The 20,030-nt window shown below is 41.5% G+C and overlaps 2 protein-coding genes across 6 annotated transcripts; both read right to left on the reverse strand.

The window, feature by feature from the left end:
* Nucleotides 1-2,017: 2,017 nt before the first annotated feature.
* On the reverse strand, nt 2,018-4,084 carry TMEM257 (transmembrane protein 257). The gene is given in 3 exon segments (XM_008056762.2): nt 2,018-3,848; nt 3,850-3,909; nt 3,911-4,084. Coding segments are annotated over 3 exon segments (369 nt in total). The 3' UTR covers nt 2,018-3,713.
* On the reverse strand, nt 2,143-14,045 carry SLITRK2 (SLIT and NTRK like family member 2). Of its 5 annotated transcripts, none has more exons than XM_021711705.1 (5): nt 13,841-14,045; nt 11,235-11,297; nt 9,867-9,920; nt 9,606-9,749; nt 2,143-9,359 (listed from the first exon to the last, which is right to left on the reverse strand). In XM_021711705.1, exon 5 carries the CDS (start codon nt 9,327-9,329, stop codon nt 6,792-6,794), a length of 2,538 nt encoding a protein of 845 aa, XP_021567380.1. In that variant the 5' UTR covers nt 9,330-9,359; nt 9,606-9,749; nt 9,867-9,920; nt 11,235-11,297; nt 13,841-14,045; the 3' UTR covers nt 2,143-6,791. The 5 variants fall into 5 exon arrangements, with proteins under 5 accessions (XP_021567380.1, XP_008054955.1, XP_021567379.1 ...); XM_008056764.2 differs by having other exon boundaries at nt 2,143-9,371; XM_021711704.1 differs by having other exon boundaries at nt 2,143-9,371; nt 9,867-10,418.
* Nucleotides 14,046-20,030: the final 5,985 nt, after the last annotated feature.

Consider the following 20,030-nt stretch of genomic DNA (forward strand, 5'->3'; position numbering starts at 1 on the left):
CTATAGGAAGAACTGAATGATAATCTCTGAAAGATTTCATCATTCAAGCTTATCAGGAGATACATTTTCTCTCAAGTCAGAATGTCCCAATTCCAAAAATCAATAAAAAGGTAATCTCACAGTTCAGCAATAAAGCTACTTTTAACTCTAGAATGAGATCATTGAGTTCAATGGACAGACTCAAGTACCACTTAAAATCGGGCCTGCTCGAATAAAATAAATTTTAGATCTTGACTGTGTTACCATACCTCTCTGCCATCCTCATGGAGTATGTCTCTGTATGTGCGTCTCATAAGTTCTGAAAATTTTCAAACTAAATATGTGTTTAAGACTTCCTGAAACAGTTAATAATCCATTGTAATTATGCTTTGAACTTAGATCTTCCAGTTTTCAACCATTTCTTCAGTGTGTGTATGAGAACCAAGCCTCATCCATCCATCCATTCACTCATTAAAGAAATATTAAGTAGAGAGTTAGGTATTACGCTCCAAAACACTGTCAAGGTGTTGACAATATGAAAGTAAAAGAAGCTTAAGAAGTGAGGAATTTGACAGAGGATTATCCAGAGTAGAGTCCTCTCACCAAGCCTGTCTGCCTAACAGTTACTTTGTGAGCAGGAAGTTATCTTAGATTGAATGTTGTGGCCCACATTCTGTCAAGATCAAAATGTCCAAAAATGTCAGATTACAACCCGACAGACAACTAGCTCAAATATTATTTATGGTAAATGTTGATAACAAACATAAAATAATATTTTAAAATAAAATTTCAAAAATGATATATAATTAATTACAAAGCAACTGCCCAGGGAAATGTGATCAGGTATATTTTCAGTCCCCATTCAGAAATGACAAAATCTATTTTGATGCTCTCTTTCCAGTATCAACACATCATGAATTTAATATTTTACATTATATGTGTTTGGAATAGAGAGCTGTACATTACTTTTATTCCCATTTCGTCCCAGCTGATTTTTTTAAAGAATCTAGCACTAAATCTCATCCTTTAACAAAACACTTTAACATGTGGCTGTACTAATGGTTTCAGCTACCCTATGCAGGCTACATGAATAAACTGAATATATTTGCAATCTTAAGAGATGAGAGTTTGTTTTAAGTCTTCATGTTCAACATAGGAATCTCAAATCCTTTATTGGTTATAATTTGTGAATGGAGCATGCCTGGCAGGGATATATCCTAATGTTTAATCAAACACAAATAGTCAAAGAAGTTACTTTGCCAAAATATCACTATAATCACAGGAAGAAACGAATCCACTCTCTTTTTCTCTCTCACATTGTGTGTTCTAACTCTAGGAATATTGTGATAGCACTTTCATCAACAAACTCATAATTTATCTTCCTTGCATTTACATGTCAGTCTGTTTCTTATTTTATAAAATAAAAATTTATTATATCAATCGTTTATGGTACTGGACAGAATTTTATAATTAAAAAAAGTTGGCTTTCGTGTGGATGTGTGTATAGTCGGGAGATAGGGAATCAGTAGACTTTCAATTCTTATAGAGACATCTCTATTTGAATTTTTTGTTGTAATTTTAAAGTCTGATAATAAATGATGTTTCTTCAATATCCTTTATTCAGCTTATGTGTTTTTAAAAGCTCATTTTACTTAATCAAGTAAATTATAATCACATAAAGAATCCAAACCTTAATTTGTAAGCATACCAAGGCAAAGAGGACAGTTCCCACAATATTTTGTCATTATTTCCTCTTCATAGTCTGAAGAGTTTTTCTGATTTAAATATTCATTTTTAGTAAATATGTATTTATTAACTGAAACCTAGCTATAGCATAAAATGACTGTGTAAACAGTTTATCCAATAAAACACGATATCATTTGATCCTCAGCCTCTCAAAGTGCTGCGATTACAGGCATGAGCCACCATGCCCGGCACATTTCCAATATGTCATTTAGCCTGTTTACAGCCCAAAATATGACATCTATTTTTTGAAACAGTGTCACTATTTGGCACAGAAGTGTATTTACACGAGAGCTTGTTTCATTTGCCATTTATTTCAATAACTTGAGAACAATTATTTGCAACTATATCTAACAGCATTTGTACAAGTAGTTTCAAGCTAAAATACTGCTAAAAAATTCCAACACACATGCAGTTCAATATGTTTACATAACATATATTTATTATAAAACCTGTGACTCTAAGCACTTTATAGAACATGAATACAGGAGTCACTCTACCCTCTACTAAAACACGGCCACGTCTGAGAGAGGAGACACTGCTGAGCAGAAGAGTCCTGTGTTCAATTGAGTTGAAATAGGTTGTACTCGCACTGTTCAGGAATGCTACTGTGCCATCATAGAATCTCTCGATAGCTCAATGCACACCAAACTGCAGCAGACTTTCAAATATAAGCCCTTAGCAACCAACAAACTCGTAGCACAAGCAGCCTGGGCAAAACACATTCTTATTACACATGTGGGCTCTGTTTTAAGCAAAGTCGATATTGAAAATCCAAACATACAAAACAGATAAATTAGAGAATGATTATTTGTATTATAAAATGGTTTTATACTTTATAAAAGGATTCACAAGTTTCCTTTAAATGGCAGCTTCCTTAATGCATAAAATACAGTTTGACTTACAAAACTTCAATTTAAACATGACTTTTTCACAACCATTGTGAGAAGCAAAGTACATCTATATACAGTATTTAATTTTCTCTCAGGATTAAGGTAAGTGTCATCATTGTCTTGGTAGAAGACACTTAAGCCAAAATATTATTTTCAAGCCACTGAAATATAAAGTAAATAGTGCCTCTAAAACATGGTTATTTCAGAAAATGTAAGTACATTTGTGGTTTTGTATTTACAGCCTTGGTAGTCATCTTTACAAAGTAGATCTTTAGATAGCACAAGTATATAGCTATCTTCAGGCCATAATATTGGGCCATGTTCTGCAGAAATTCATTTTATTTTATTTCTTCTTTTAGAGATGTTAATAGTGGTTACACTGTCACTAGACTATGACATATCAGTTTTATACTTTACTGCACAGAATTACCTTTAAAAATTTAACCTCTTGTGTGGCGTTACTGTTTCTCCTGTTTACTTTGGGTGATTGTCATTTAGGTAAGGTTCTCCTTTATTAACACTAAGCTCCTTACCAGGTGAGGGTGGATGGTAGGGACTAGGGTTGGAGGTGAAGGGATGGGGTTAGGAGGATAGAGATCCTGACCACCGTATCTCTGTGCCCCCCTCGGCACACTGTCTAGAGCTTGGCACTTAAGAAGCAAGCATTCAATAACTATTTATTGAATGAATAAATGAAGAAACAAATAGATTGGGAGGGTTGTCTGGAAGGCTCTCTTCACTTTAGCATACAATCCAGTATGTTTCTGGAGCAGGTACAATCAAAATGAATTTTCAGAATCTGAAAAATCACAGAACCTCTCTCTCACTCCTTACACACTTTTTGCAAAATTCATAAAATATCGAGCCCTTGAAGACTTGGAAACATTTAGAAAAATTAAGTCACCTTAGAGGTCAGAGGACAAAGAAGAGGAAATTGAAGGGTCATTTCCTTACTCACCAATTACTGGAGAGGACTAACAAGGCACACAGGTTGACCAAAGTCCAGAACCTATTGTGTCCAGACTGAGGAGTGGTACTTTTGAGTGTTTCAATACAAATTTAACCACAGGTATATTCAGAAACGGTGAAATGAACTAATTAAGAGCTATAATATAAGGGAATTACCATTTGCCATTTGTAGGGCCAGACATACAGATCTGTTCCAGGCAGGGCCCTGGGAGACCGCATTCTGTAGGTTGGAGTCATTTCGCTGTGCTGATGCTCACACCCCTTACAAGCTGTATGTGAAATAAAAGTGAAATAGCAAAATCCAGCTGTGGGAGATAAAAATAAAAAATCCTAAAATAAAATATGTTTGAAAATGCTTGAGCAGAAAAAGCAAAACAGAATATAGTTAGTGAAGATGTTAGTAAGTTAATAAAACGTAACGTGTTTATGATTGCATTAGAAAATAAAGCTTAAAAGTATATGGTGTATTAGGCTTTTAAATAAAATAGTCTAGGCCACATTCAAATGATTTCATCTCAAAATCGAATGCAAATAAAGTACAAATCTAGAAAGCATGAGAATATGGAATTAAACTGTAACTATTAGGCAAAAGAGTTCATGAATTTGAGTTCTTCCAAGAGGCCTGTTTAAAATCATGTAACTAAATGAATATCAAGATATCTTTTGTAAGCTTAATGAATTATTTTTTTTTATGGACAATAGCATTTTACAGGAGTGACTTTACTTTCAGGAGAATAAGAACAAACACCAAAGTGTAATCACAACATCAATAGCTCTAGCCGTGTAGTTTAAGCCCAAAAACTGTTCAACAGAATATATATGCTAATTTGCCTTCATAATCACTTCCCAAAATACCTACCTCTGTATTCTGTATTTATCATTGCACCAAATAAGAACATCCAGAAGAGGATTTTTGAAACTATTTTATGCATAAATACTTCACTCAAAGACAAAGTGGTTTCCAGGAGCCACCTCCAAGTTCAGCAAGCATAATAGTCTATCTCATCTTGTGTGAAGTATAAAATCTCTATACATTAAGTTTCCTGTAGATCATTTCAGCCTACCATTGCAACTTTGATCTAAAGGATCAAAGAATCATAAATAGGAATTATGATCTCTAACCAAAGAGTAAACATGTTGTTAGCTTGCAATGTAGATATTCTGAGATTTTTAGATTGTTAAAGGGACATTTTTTTCCTGAATGCCTTTTACATTTTTATATACACAATTACCTTCTTTTGTTTTCTTTTAAAAAAAAAATAACCATTTCCCACTATTATTTATTAACCCAAATAATTTGGATGTAAGTAATTTCTAATTGAAAGTCTATCACATGAATTGGTTATAATGACAGACAATACACTATTAGTCATTTTAAAGCTTTAAAAGTAAGTTATCAGGATCCACTTCAATCTCCACATGATAATAAAGGATTATTATGTGCAGTAACCTATTTATGAAAAGGAAACAGTGTGCTTCTTTCAGACGCCATCACTTGCTTTAATAAGGAATTGAAAAGCTGGACTACTTTATATGCAGATCACCATTCCAGTTGCATAAGGATTTACAATAGACAAAACAAAACTATTTTTTGTTGTAAAGAAGGGCTGTTTGTTTAAATCACACAATAATATCTGCATCTAAAAATTATTTACAGGCTAATAAGGCTTCATAAATGTTATATAAACTTGGTTAGTTAAAACCACTTTAATGCGAAGACCAAAATTAAAGTCTTGCGCAAGCTGACAAGAAAATATTCAAGTAACACATGCCTAAAAAAGACAGAAGGAAAAAAGATGCTCATTGTCTTGGTTTAGGTAAATTAATCAGCTTGGAAATGCAAATAGTATATGATTTGACAGCACACCGTTAACGCTTCAATTAAACTCAAAAGGAAAATGTTTCTTTGTCCGAAAATGTGAAAATTTAGAAAGCTTCTTAGTCTAACCTTTGATCCTAAAAGAAATAGAAAGTAACGTATACATTTTTCTCTCTGCTGCCTTGAATTTGCAGAGAACTTACTTGGGAAGTTTTAATCTCACCTTTGAAGTCTTTCTTCAAGGTATTTCATGGCTCATATGTCTTTGTTAAATGAGGTGTGTGGCGGCCTCTACTGGTGTATGTTTATAGAAAATGTTTCAATAGGCAGAAAAAATATTAATTTCAATTAAAAAGTTAGAAATACAGGCTCTTTCATTTAAATATATAAAAATATCTAATTTAATGCAGAAAAAATATATTACAACTTGTGTAATGTACTCTTAATTAGGAAAATAATCTAAAACACTGACCATGTTAGTGGAAAATAATGATTTACGGAAGGGTATTAATTGTTCAATTCACTCTGATTTGGGGTTAAATATATTTTATTAATGAATTATTAATCCCAACTGAGGCGGCTTATTACCTCTAGTCCACTGTTAAATCCCCTTAGTTGACTTAAATAAAATCACTCAAAACAAACCCAGAGGAAAGAAAATATTTTACAGTTACGTCTACAAAGTCCTAGAACTAGAATCATTTGATGACAGGCTGGTTTCTATAACTCAAGCACACTGTAAGTTGACTTAATATAGCTGACACATTGATCTATTTTACAGTGTTTTCAATTTCAAAAATACAACACATTAAAATATGTTCAATTTATCAAAGCTAAAAGCAACATTTAAGTGATGTACTTAAAGTGCGAAGGCACTTTAACACAAAGAATTGATGCCCAGTGGCTATACTTGGCAACTGAAGACGGAAATACCATATATCATTATTTACAAAAGAAGTTATAGTCCCAAAAGATCTTTGGAGATCTTCTACAAAATACACTAAATATCCATTTTCATTTGAACAGTTTGCCTATTGTTTCTTCATTCACTATAATCTCCTCTTTCCACTCCCACACTGGAAAAAAGAAGAAACAAAAGAAACAAAAACATAAGCAAAATATATGAAGAAATGCACTGTTGAAACATTCATGTTCGCTGATGGTTCCTAAGAAGAAAAGGAAAAAAAAAGGAGGGGAGGAGAACGAGAGAGAAATAATTTAAAGGAAAACTTGCAAAAGCAATATCATTGCTTCATCCCATCTCCCAAACATTTTCAAAGTCCCCCATTAATGCTGGGAAAGAGAGAACAAACACAAAAGTGAATGCCATGCTTCCAACAGTTTGGAGCAGCATCCTTTGATGCCATGGGGTTGTAAATGATTTCCCTTCACAGCTGACTGATTGCAGTTTGTTTTTCCAGAACTTCGAGGTAGTCTGGTTCTGATTGCGGCTTAGCTTGCAGTAAAGGGTGGTCGGGCTTTGACTGCCCCACAAAGCATTTCCTGGGAGTTCCATATAAAACGGTTTTATTGATTCTGTCTTGATTTTGGCGTCGAGATTCATATGAAGGGGCGAACTGCCTTTTAGGTAAGGTACAAAAGTTATAGTGAACTAGGCCTGCACTGGGGAGTTCCTTGGCTCGCTCAGCAATATTTTGATACAGCAGCTCGGGCTCTCTTGGAGTGGCCTGCTTTTCTAGCAGCTCAGTGGCACTTATTGTGTAAGGAAGTGTGGCTGGCTCTTCTTTTTTCTCCTCCAGGTTGCCATAGCTGAACTCTTGCAGGTTTCGGTAATAGGCTACTGGGTCTCCCTCCTTTTGCATGTAGATGGGATTTTGGCACATCTGACCCACAGGTGGGGGGATATAATTATAGACGTGACCATCTGTTTTATCATGAGTCTCGGTGTTGTAGGACCCATACTGTAATTGAAAGGAACTTACGTCTAAGTTGTTGGCATTTCTGGGAACACTTGGCACTCCCTTTCGGCGTTTCAGGACAAAGACGAATAAACCGGCCCCAAAACAGACTGATAAGATGAAAACAACAAGCAGTCCTAAAATTAAGACAGAAAGTGGAACTTCAGTATGTAGCTCAGGATAGGAACTGGGAGACACACTAAGCGACCGAGGTGTGTCTGTGTTGTGATTCATTGACAAGATGGTTCCATCTGACAAGTTTGGACTATCTGGACAAATAGCTTCCCTCCCCAGAAACTTCAGTATCTCCCCTGCATGCTTAGCGGGAGATTCACAGGTCACCTCATTGATGATGACAGGGGAATTGGCATGTTCTGTCCAGTCCTTTAGTCCCATGATATCACAGGTGCAGTCCCATGGGTTCTCTTGCAGATCTATCTGGATAAAAGCCGGGAGCTGATCCAGGACCCCTTTCACAGGCAAATGAGAAAAATGGTTGTTTCTCAGATTCAGCCTGGTGAGGGCTGTGCCCCCAAATATATTATCAGGTAAGGACCGCAGTAGATTGTTATTCAGAAAGAGTAGCTGTAGGTTAATCAAAGCATCAAAGGTCAGCGGCTTAATTTCCTTAATGACATTATACTCTAAATAGAGATATTGCAAGCTCTGCAGTCCATCAAACATAGAAGGATACAGCACTTCAAGGTAATTGCCATTCAGATACAGTCTGCGTAAACTGGTCAGATTTGAGAAGGCACCTTCCTGAATGACTGCAATCCTGTTATTTCCTAAATGCAACAGATCCAAAGAACTGTATTCTAAGAGGTCATTCTTATAGACAGTTTGAAGATAGTTCCCTGTTAGGTAGAGTTTCTTTGGACTGGTAGGTTTGGGCTGCAGGTCAGAGATATTAGTGAACTTCCTTTCTTGGCAGTTTACATTTAGACCATTGTCTGAGCTCTGAGAGGTACAGACGCAGCTACTGGGACAGGTGAGGGGCACAGGGGACTTGGTTTGGTACACCATGATTGGTCCAAAGCTCTGCCTGTCCTTTGACACAGTCACTCGGGGAGTTGGACGATTTCTCATTTTGGGTGGCCGGCTGGCTTTTGGAGCCCTGGTTGGGTTGAGAGCAGGATTCACTGTAGGTGACAGCCTTTGGATGTGTGTGTCAGCATGGCTGCCCCTTTGACTGGAGTCACTGGCACTTTTTCTGGGACAGAGGTCTTGCCTGGTCAGTTGTGTCACATCTTTCCCATGTAACCTAAAGGGAGTTTCACAGACAATCTCTCCCACAAAAACAGTTATGGTGTCCAGCCAAGCCTTGAGAGGAAGTAAGTCGCAAGTGCAATTCCATGGGTTTTCCTCCAGCTGAATCTCCATGATCCCTCCGATATGTTCAAGGACACCAGCGAAAGGCATTACTTTTAGCCTATTCCCCCTCAGGTCTAAATGGGTCAGCAGGACGAAGCGGAACACATTGCTGGGCAGCGACAGCAGGAGGTTGTCATTCAGGATGAGCACTTTGAGCTTATTAAGTTTGCTGAATGCCCCTGCCTCGATGGCACTGATGTAATTGTAGTCAGCCTGGAGGTATTCCAGGCTCTCCAGGCCCAGGAAGGTGTCCTCTCTCAACACCTCGAGCTTGTTGTTGTTGAGGTGCAGTCTCTTGAGGGTTTTCAGGCCACTGAATGCCCCTGTTCGGATCTCCGCGAGCCCGTTGTTACCTAGGTGAAGTGTCACCGCGTTAGAGTAATTGACGAATTCGTTTGGGTATAGTCTTGTCAAGAGGTTTCCATTGAGAAAAAGCTGATAGATTCGATACTGGGGGGGCTGGAGTAGGCTAACAGTTGTAAATCCTTTGTTTTCACAGTTAATATTCAGTACGTTTTCCTTCTCCTCACACAGGCAGCGGATCTTGCAAATGTCTTTGGCAGTTTTGCGACTCTCCGTCTGTAAGATCCCGGCCACGGTTAACACACTGAGGAACCAAACGCCGCTCAGCATCTTTAGGCACCTTGGTGTCAGCTCAGGTACCTACAGGCAAACCTTGGGTGGGGGGCGAGAGGAGGAAGCGGGATGCAGGGAAGAAAGAAACAAGGAAGCCCGATTAAAATGGCAAAGCCAGGAGGCGGAGTGGGAGGGAGGGAGAATGAGGGGGTGGGCAACACGGCAGAATGAAATCACTGTTTTTCAAAGCGGTTTTTTCTCTCCTTTCCTTACCCGCTTTCCCAACCCCCCTAGCCCACCCACACGCGCGTCCCAGAACACATATGCTTGCACCTGATTTCCCGGCAGGTCGCAGCCAGCCCCGGAGTCATTTAGTAACCGAGTTGTCCTACTAAATCCAGCCCATCTCCTTCTCCCCTGGGGTATCTCGAAGAGATCTCGGGCGGCTTGCCCGTCTTGGGTTCCCAGCAGAAATGGCTTTACTTTTTTTTTTTTTTTTTTAACTGCGCAAAAAGGGGGTGGGAAAATCAGGAATCAGGGGACTGGCGGCGGGGGTGGAGATGGCAAAGACAGCGCGGGGTGGGGGGTACTCACACATCAGGAGAAGACGGGACCCCCCTCCTCTGCAGTCCACCAGGAGTTTAGCATCTTCAGGAAGAGAGGGAGAGCAAGGTAAAAGAAGACGCCGCTTCCAGGGGGGATGCCCTGCTTTTTGTTGGTTGCTTTAATTTGGTGGTGGTGGTGGGGGGGGGGGGGGTGAGCAGAAATTAAAAATCCAGCAGAAGGCAGGAGAGGAAGAGGAAAGTTGGAGCGGAGGGCAGCTGTGCCGCCAGGGGCTGGGGTGCGAATGCGTAGGGAGGTCGGGGAGCGGGCCGGCCCGGTCGGCGGGCGGCGGCGACGGCGGAGCCTGGGCGCGCGTTTCCAATCCGGTGGCGGCGGCAGCAGTGCGTCTAGCAGTTTGAATTTGAGAGGCTTTGCAGGCTCCCAGGGACAGGGCTAGGGTGACGTCACGGGGGAGGGGGCGGGAAGAGGATCGAGGGCGCGCGGTGGGGGAGGGTGGGGCAGATGCTTTCCTTCCTTGCTAGTGGCTTTGCAATGCTAAATTCCCGGCTGCGTCAGTTGGCTCGGAACTACTCTACCTCCAACCTGGCTGGCGCTGGGAGAAGCTCCGGAGGGGGGTTTCTTAAGGAGGGGCCCCGCTAAGAGGCAGACACCTCCCGGACTCCTCAGACCCCTCTGAGTGGTCTCTTTTACTTACCCCTTCCGCCCGCACCTACACGTTGCACATGAGCTGTGACCTGCTCATTCAAGGGGCGTCTTAGCCTAGATTCCCAAGCAGAAGTCCAGACCCTCCCGGGAGAAGATTTGTGCGTGTGTGTGAGTGTGTGAGTGTGTGTGTGTGTGTGTGTGTGTGTGTGTGTGCGCGCGCGTGCCTTTTTGTTACAGGACTGGTGCCCGCTTGCCAGCTCCTAGCTCAGATGTTCTCAGTGCGGAGAGTGGGGTGTGTGTGCGCACCAGTGTGTCTGTGTAGGAGGGCGAGGAGTTCTCTTAGGGGATTTATGCTTTACATACAGAGCCTCGCTTCAGTGCCGAGAGAATTCCTTTCTGGGTGGTGACCGGCCAAATAGATGTATGCCTGGACTCTGAAAGCCAGCTCAGCGTTTGTTTACAGATCGAAATAAACAAAAACAAACCCCTTCTCCCCCTGAAGTTTATACTTAGCCAGATAATGAGGTTTAAACGTGTGCTTTTTGCCTGGAGGAAGGAGAGGAGAAGTGGGTGTCAGAAAAGCACTGCCAGGCTGAGCTTCAGCTGGGAGTGGGAGCCTAGGGAAGGGTGGTTGAGCCCTCCAGGCTGCAGGGGCAGGAGAACTGGAAAAAAACAGAGAAAGACTGTTCTGGAAGACTGACTCCTAAGAAGTAAGGAGAGGTAAAAGGAGTCCAGACCTGAGACCCAGCTGGCCTGGGTTCTCCTCTAGCTCAGTTGCCAGGTGTGTCACTAGTTTCTGCATCTTCCTGTCTCCATCTGCAAAAGGGAGCAGACTTACGTGGCCCTCCTAGCTCTGACATCCAATTTGGATTCAAATAACCTTTTCAGAGCAACACTGATAAGTCAGGTGTTGGATTTTTTGCCTTCATTATGTCTTTTCTCCTTAATTATCTTACAGCCCCCCTGGACCCAAGAGTCTCGCACAGTGAAGTCCATTTGCAAGGTGTGAATAATGTCTGCTAGTGCCTGGAAAGGCCTTGGGCTGCCTCTGGTGGGAAGGAGGGAGAAGAGTCAGGAAGAAGACGGGGTAAAATACCATGGGAAGATGAACTGACCAAACAATGTGACTGTCCCACCAAACACCAGCTTGCTTTCCCTTTAGTTCAGACCTGCTTTAGAGAGTCAGCACAATGTCCCATTGCCTGGCCAAATGCATAAGAGACAACTACACAGACAAAATGAGCCATTTGAGGATGGAAAGCCCTCTGCTTCTCCCTTCCTCCTTTCCGGTTAAGCCTAGGTCCTAGGATTGTTCCACTTATCTTCCTCCCCAAGAAGGGTTGGGGTAATTGATAAACTCAGGCACTAAGGCAACCTGTGGCTCTGGTACGCTTCTGTGCATCTTTCTCAGTGTTCTCCCTTCCTCCTCCTTCTCCTTACAAGTAATGCTTTGGACCGGCGTCGGGAGCTTTTTCCCCCCATAATTTTTGCTTGGCCTTTAGCAAAATACTTTCATTCTTGAGCCTCAACATTTTTCTTTATGCCATAGGACAACCTTGAGTTGAGGGGTCCTGAAGGAAGGGGACAGCCCTGTGGATGACCTACCACTCTATTGCAATTGCGTCAGTAGATGTAAGCAGACTGATGCAGTGTGAGCACAATTAGGCTTCCTTTCCTAGCAAAGGGGACATTTGTTTCTACGAATTTCCAAATATTAAAAGTACATATTTCCTAGAGAGATAAGGTTTATTCATTCAGTCACTCATTCCACAAACATTTATTAATTAGGTTGATATTTTTATTGTAGAAGCCAATGTGAGAACTGGACAAGACCTTAGAAATCAGGTTCATTTTACAGATGAGGTCATTCCTCAACCAGGGGAAGTGCTGACTTACTTAAGCTCAAGAAACTACAATTACAAACAGAAGCCAGGGATTCTGAGTCCCAGTCCAGCAGCTTTCCAAAAAACACACTACTGCTTAATATGAATTAGAAAAGAACTAACTACCTGAACTTAACTATTGATAGTGGTATTTTTCCTAAATGTGTTTTTTAATTGTATTTTTAAAGTGAATATTAACTACTAGTTTTAGTTTTCAAATGCAGTAATTTCCTTCAAGACATTGAAGACATTAATTTTCCTAGGAGTTTCAAAGAGGGGGAGAAAGAAGAAAGAGATTGAGAGAGAAGGGTGGGGGGCTGAGGACTCTTGAAATCTGGACACTTACAGAATCAGAGAAATGCGTGGTAAACTAGCCCAGGAGAGCTACACAGAGGAGCCCGAGGTGGTGTGGCGGGTCTTCCTCCCTGGTTAGCTTCCTACACGGTTTGGTTGACCCTTCCACCTCTACCTTCGTCTCCTGCCTGTCCCTGAGCGTTCACAGCCGCTTTCAGAAACATAGTTATTAGGAACAAATCAGCTTCAAACCGGATAAGCACTTTAAGTAAGTTTCATTGGCCCCAGTGTCTCGGGAGAAACCGACACAACACCCCGCTAAGGGAAAGCGGGCTTTTAAGGTGGTGGAAAGGTTCAGGGTGAACCCGGAGCCCAAGGGAGGCAGAGGCGGACACTAAAATAAGGCAAACGCTCCCTCTTCTCGCGGAGGCGAGGGAGGCTTAAACAAGGACTCCGTCGCCTCAGTCTCACTCGCACTCTAACCGAATAGAGCCTGGCTCCAGCCTGGCGTCGCCAAAGCTTCCGCAGGACGCGGTGGGTGCCAGTGGGCTTGCAGCCCACCTCCATCCCGGCCGCCCGTCAGGCCACGAGGGGGTTAAGAGGAGTCCGGCAGGCCCGAGAGCCGGCACCGCCTGCCCACAGTCCCCTTCTCTGTACACTCGCCCGCAGCCCCGATCGAATTCTATTTTGCAAGGACTCCTCCCGGAGATCGGGGGTCTTGGAGAGTCCCCCGTCGCCAGGAACCTGGCACTGGCTGCTAGCGCAGCCCTGCCTTTCCCTCCCCCTAGCTGCTAGACCCCTAGTGCCCCGCGCGCGGTTGTACAGCCGCGACGGCCAGTCGCGCTGCCCTCGCCCCGGGGCTTGGGCACCACGAGCCGATTGAAGCCGGCTAGCGATCGGGAACTCTCACCAGGTGCGTGGACTTCCCCAGGCAGCGTTGGCCACGGGGCTTGCCGACGCGCGGAGCCCGACCACGCCCGCGCGGACGGTCCCGGGGCGAGCAAGCCTCGGTGGGGATTGAGGAGAGAGGGCGGCCGCCAGTGCGCAGCCCTCGGCGGATCGCGCCTAGCCTCCCCACACCCGTCTCCCCCTCGAGGGGAGGCGGCCGGGAAAGGCCACTGGCTGAGAGAAGCCAGCCGGCCGGTCGCGCCGCCACGGCGTCCCCGAGTGCTCAGAACTTACCGAGCGAGCGCGCAGCCCGGATCTTCTCCCGGAGACGCCCGCAGCATCTGCGACTCGGGGAGGCGCAGGAGCCGGCACAGCCTGGGACTGGAGCGGCCCGGGAGCGAGGGCTCGGCGGGGAACGCGGGCGGCGCCCCCAGGGCAGGCAGATCCCCACTGGAGCGGCTCGGCTCGCCAGCGGGCAACGCTTCTGGCAAGGAGGGAGAGAGCCGAGAGGGAGGAGGGAAGCAGAGCGGGAGGGAGGAGAGGGGAAGGAGGGAAGGTGGGAGGGACAGCGGCCCCTCTCCCGCACTTATCAATCACCCTGCAGATCAAATGTCCCCGCTGTGCGCCCGGGAGGGGGATGTACCAGCCCACAAAGGAGCCGCTGCTCCATTTCTTTGACAAGCGCTGCGGAGCGCTGCTCACGCCTCTCGGCCCCTCTCTCCTGGAACTCTGCCCAGCCCTTGCAGCTTCTACCGTGGGCTGCTGCTCGGAGTCGGTCAAGTGAAATAAGGATGGCACTCGGTCGGTACCATAGCCGAGGGGAGACTAGGACCACTGGGTGGAAGTTACAGATAAGTGAAAGAGCAGCCAGGCGTCCGAGCTGGACACCCTCCGGGACCGCTGCTTCCCCTAACTAGTAGGCGCCCAATCATTGGAGTTCCCAGGCACATATTTAAGGACCTCCTACGAGGATGGTAAACAAGGAATTTCCATATAATATGGAGCTGAGCTAGACTTGTGCAAATGTTTTCACAAAGCAAGCGTTCCAGTTCCCGTTTTAACATTTATTCTTTTGGTTCTTCACAACGTTACCTAAATCTGCTAGAGCGTTCTTTTTGCCGTCCTCCCTTCTTTTTCCTCCCTTCTTCTTCCTCTTATTAGTAGTCCAGGTGGTTGTCATTCCATTAAAGGAAGGCACTCGGCGAAAGAGGCAATGTAGTTCAAGAGGGAAGTGAGGTTTTCGCCAAAAGCATTCCTCTCCTTCACTCTTCCAGAGTATTCGAGATAAAGTTGCAGTTTTATTAATTTATGCCACGAGAAGGGAGCTCGTTTGATCACACCAAGGCATTTCCCCCTCAATCCTAGAGGCGAGTGGCCTTAATTAAAATCGTCACCACCCCCTGTTCTTTTCATCCCCGCTACTGAGTCTGTAAAGCCCCACATCCTTTGGAATATCCAAAAGATTGTAGGGAAGAACAGAAAGGGAGACGAGGAGAGGAGTGCAAAATTAGAGCAAAAATTACCTCTCGGCTAATGAATCTGCACTGAGATTTGTCTGTTTTCAAGGTTATTTCCCACACACTGAAACCAGGTTCTCACAGCATTGACTTCCACCTCATTCTTGTCCTTACCCCTGGACTCTTTTGTGCTCTTCCTTTCTTCTCTTCTTGGCTTTCTTTCATAATGGTTTTCTAAGGAATCTATGCTGAACCTTTTAAAAAGAAAACTATGGCTAATCTTATATTATGAACATGTACAGAGTTCACTTTGGTAATAGTCCAAAGAATTATCTTAGAATCATATCTCTGGGGTTTTAAGGGTCATTACTGTTCCTTTTACTTCATTCTTGAGAAAGGCTTTTGGAAATTCTCCTACCATTCAGATAAGCAATGTCAAAATAACATAACTCTCACATATGCACATGAGCAGGCTATTTACAGTTACATATTCAGAAACATTGCTCTTTTAAAAAAAATATCCACATTAGTGTAAAGTATCCAAAGCGCTGTTTGCTACAAACTACAGCAGCAGCTTGGGCACATCTTATTATTACTGACTGAGGTCAGTTAATACTGTTACTTCTCTGTCTTTACCTCATTTCTGACTGTGTCATCTTTTCATGTAGTTATTTAATGGGTGCTATAAACAACCACAAAACACAGAGCTAAGAGGCCATTCAAACGCAGAAATAATGAGACAGTCATGCTGACAAAAAGGAGACAGTTTACTGAAAAGGGTGGTATGTCTCTAGTCAAAGGAACACACAAAAGCAATAACTTGTATACAGATTAGATGAGAAACATGGCATCAATGATAAAAACCGATATTTTATTTAGATCCAGTAGAAACATGTAATATATGGCATGCATCAATTTTAATTAGCTTTGTAAGCAAGTCTAACATGCTCACCAGCCTTCAGAAAGCATTTAACAACCTGCCTTTCCACATGGGGCCACACTGATAGTAAGATAAAATTTAAAAGAGCAGACTTTTCTTTTTGTCAGCATAAAATTTTCAAGTAGGTGGGTAGCTATTTCGAAGGGTGCCCTGAATGCACAGACACACACACACACACACAAATGATGAGCAATACAGAACTTTCTATGAGGGTTTTTACATATATAATTAAAGTAGAGGAGAGCTTGAAGTGTGTGAAAAATTTAAATATGCCAATGTATTTGAAGATTTCTTTATATTGACTTTTCTAAAAGTTTCTGTGTTAGGGGAAAATTTCCAAATATAACAACATCCAAAACACCCACATTAATGTATTTTTGTTAATTAATAAAAATTACATTATCAATTCATTCATGTAGCAGTATTGTAAATGTATCTCTACATTTTTGTGTCATTCTCTGTTGTACAGTTCATGTTATTAAAAAGCTTAGAGATCCCTGATTGCTATGATAGTAGGAAAGTAGAGAAATAAAATTTAATTTGGCCTGGGTTTTTGTAATTTTGTTCTAAGATTAGAAGAAAACCAGAAATTTCATCTAGGATGAATGGGGGGAAAAGTGTGTATGCTTCTAAAATGATGCATTAGTACATAGCTTACCTGAGAATGTTGTTTCTCCACCTTCTCCACACCTATCCAGAACTAGAAAGTTTTAAAACATAAAAAATAAGACAAAGTAGGAACCCTGTGCAAAGTCAGTAATTATAAGGCAGATGTGCTGCATTTCCAGTGAGTTCTGTCCCTCTTGAACCAAAGTTCAAAGAAGAGTTCCACAGAACAAATTCCTAAATAAAGAACTGCAACATAAAGAGGACATGCCCTTAATACCAGTAATTATAGTTTAAAGGATACTGTAGACTTTAGTTCCTGATGCTATCGAAAGAGTGGATATTTTTCAATTCAATTCAATTATTTTGATTATTTTGGCAGACATTTTGGCTTAGTTGGAATAGTGCTGGGCTAGGACACAGAGCAGTTTGTCTTTCAATCAAACAAATATCCAAGCCCTTGCAGTCCCGTAATCTGAGTTCAAATCCTGCCCCTGCTACTACCTCACAGTGAGACCAGAACAGGCACTGCACCTCTTTCAGTTTCACAATGTGTAAAACTGGCACCTGCGACGTGGAGTCAGTAAGAATGAGGTGTATACAGACCACTTGAAAACTGTGTGATGTGGTGCACATATGTGCAGCGTAATCTTAAACTGAAAAATTCCTAAACTAACTTCTTAAAATAAATAAAACATTTTATATTTGTTTTCTATGTTTCGCACTCCAATCCTCACTAGGTAAGTATAATTATCCAGACTTTACAAAAGAAGAAAGGGAGACTCAGAAAATTCAAGTAACTTGCCCATACTCGTACTCATATCTTGGTTAATTGGTAAATGGTTGATTTTAGTCAGAAAGTAATATTTTAATGTAAGATAGATATTAGAATCAGGGCTAGAAAAATATTTTATGATGCCAGTTGGAGCTATGTAATGTCAAACATTCAAAAGAAAACTTTAAAAATTCCATATTCTTTTCCAAATATTTTTTGAAATTGTCAGAGACATGTATATATCGGGGCTCTACCTTGACACTACTGACATATTGGGCCAGAGGATTATTTGTCGTGGACTGTTATGTGCATTGTAGGAGGATTAGCAATATCCTTGGCAGCATAAATATGTGCATAGATTATATGTGTATGTGTATACACACCTTACTTTTATTTAGCACTGTAAACAACCTGAAGGAGCATAAGGCACACTATGACTCAGTGACAGAGCAAGAGCAGGATCCCAGGCTGCCTGATACACTGCTTTGTAAACTACAACACTCTGCAACCTGCCACCTCTTATGCCCCAAGTACTATCAGTGGAGGCAGGCAGTGCATCCTGGTGTAGCTCCTCAGGAAGAAATATATTTTACATCATGACTCAGAGCAGAGTCAAGGATTGAGAAGCGATTTTTCTGAAACAATATTATCCTTGTCATAGCCCTGCACCCTGGAATATGCTATTGTAGTTGATTTTTTAAATGGCTGGCTGTGGCTCACTAGATTGCATCTCACAGTTTGAATAACACTGGCACACTGGATTGAGCAGAAAAGGAAGGAAAATAGGACAGAAAAGAGAAAAGGGGCAGTAGCGGGGAGGGGAATAACAGAACTAGAGGGAGAAAAAATGCACATGGTACAAAGTTATAGAAAAACTTATGGTGCTCAACCAGTTATATCAAGTGCTATTTATCAATGGCACCTGTTCTCTAAAGGTTCTAGAACTCTCACATTGTTGTTCGAGTCCAGTGATTTATCAGTAAAAACCACATTTAAGATTACTGAACTTGGGAGTACATATACATGGCAGAAGCCACAGATTTTACAGATAAGACTTAGGACAGCCTTAGTGGGTATTTCATTTATCCTGACACATTCTAGCTTATTAATCTCACTGCAGCTGGAAGTTATATTTTGGTCTGGAGTTACAACCTAATGTGTTCAGGAGGAAAGCAAATTTATTGGGTTTGACATTGTACTTTATTGGAATGGTATAATGCAGTTGAGCCTCTGTACTAAGTTCTGTTGATTTTATTTATGTATTTATGTTTGGCTAGTATAAATATATGGTAAAGTATGTGCTGTGGTAGAGAGTTTAATGCTGACTCTGCCAGAACATTCAAAAATGTCTGCATGCAAGATGCCCAGTTCTAAAGAGTTATAGCCAGAAGAGCAGCTACTAAGGATTTGCATTAAGTATTTCTGATTTTTTAAAATGTCATCATTTGTGAAGAGGACTAGTCTATTAATATTTAAAAATGGCAAGGATGACACATTCCTGATCTACCCTGAAGTTGTAATTTGTACAAAATGAAGCAGGGTTTAGAAATTGTGAGTTCAGAGGGGAGGTAAGATCTACAATGTAAATAAAATCGTTTCTAAGTAATAGTTGAATGTAGCATTCAAACATCATTGCAAATCAGTGAGGGGAGAATAGATTTTTTTTTAACCTCAAATCCTGATGACTTATTACTCAGATGTGATATCAGTTCCTTTCTTTTTCCTTCCGCTTTTCATCTCTCAGCCAGTTTACTAAGTGGCATTACAATGACACCTGCCACACAACCCTATTCACCTGATTATTTCACTTGAGGTCACCTCTAAGTCAAACGTAATGCCCCCAGGACATATGTTAAGTAACTTTGCATCTACCTGTGGTTTTATTAGGTTTCTAGACAAATTAAGAGAGAAAAGAAAAAAAGAAAAAAAGAAAAAACCTAAATATGCCTGAAGTTCTCTCAGAAACATGGTGTGAAGTGTATCTGGAGTGGAGGAACCATATGCAATATCTCAAAAGCATCACTTTTGGGCAACTTCAGGAAACCATGACAGATATTGTAGGCATAATTGTCACCAATTTTTTCCTCCATGGGTATCACCACAGCAACACAAGTACAGTAGGAGGTCAGTGTCATTTTATTAATATTTTGAAAGGAGAAAAAAGCAAACTCTTTTTTTTGCTACACATCATTGCTACAGGATAATGCATTCGGTATGCTTATCCTTTAGTTTTTTATATATAGATCTGGTTGTCACAGGTCAGGAAATGGCACTATTTGAATTAGACAACTTATTTGACTTAATTTTAATATACTGAGTTTATTTATTTTAATGTATTTTTCAGTAAAAATACTAATATGTTAGGAGAAGTATACATGACTGCTAAATGGTGAATATTGGTTACTGTTCACATCAAGGAAAGTCAATTGTCAAATTAATGAATTGATGTTTGACTTACAATTTAAAAAAATATTATCACTTAATTTAAAATAACTTCTATTTCTGAACATGAATAAACATTACATAACCATTTTGGTTAAGCCTGGGTACCTGCTATAAAATTCCAGTTGTTTGGAATTAAAATATCATATAATTTATTCAAGGGTCTGGACAGATTGATTATAATTTACATTGACAATATTGGGGTGTATTGGACTCCAATAAAATTACTGATTTGTTACCTTTGTTATGGCTATTAACAAAACT

Source organism: Carlito syrichta, unplaced genomic scaffold (genome assembly GCF_000164805.1).
Source record: "Carlito syrichta isolate Samal-C Ts95f unplaced genomic scaffold, Tarsius_syrichta-2.0.1 Scaffold302495, whole genome shotgun sequence".
NCBI classification, from domain to species: Eukaryota; Metazoa; Chordata; class Mammalia; order Primates; family Tarsiidae; genus Carlito; species Carlito syrichta.

What these genes read in the sequence shown, in the direction of transcription:
- SLITRK2 (XM_021711705.1), bottom strand. Translation starts at nt 9,329, where the DNA reads ATGCTGAGCGGCGTTTGGTTCCTCAGTGTGTTAACCGTGGCCGGGATC.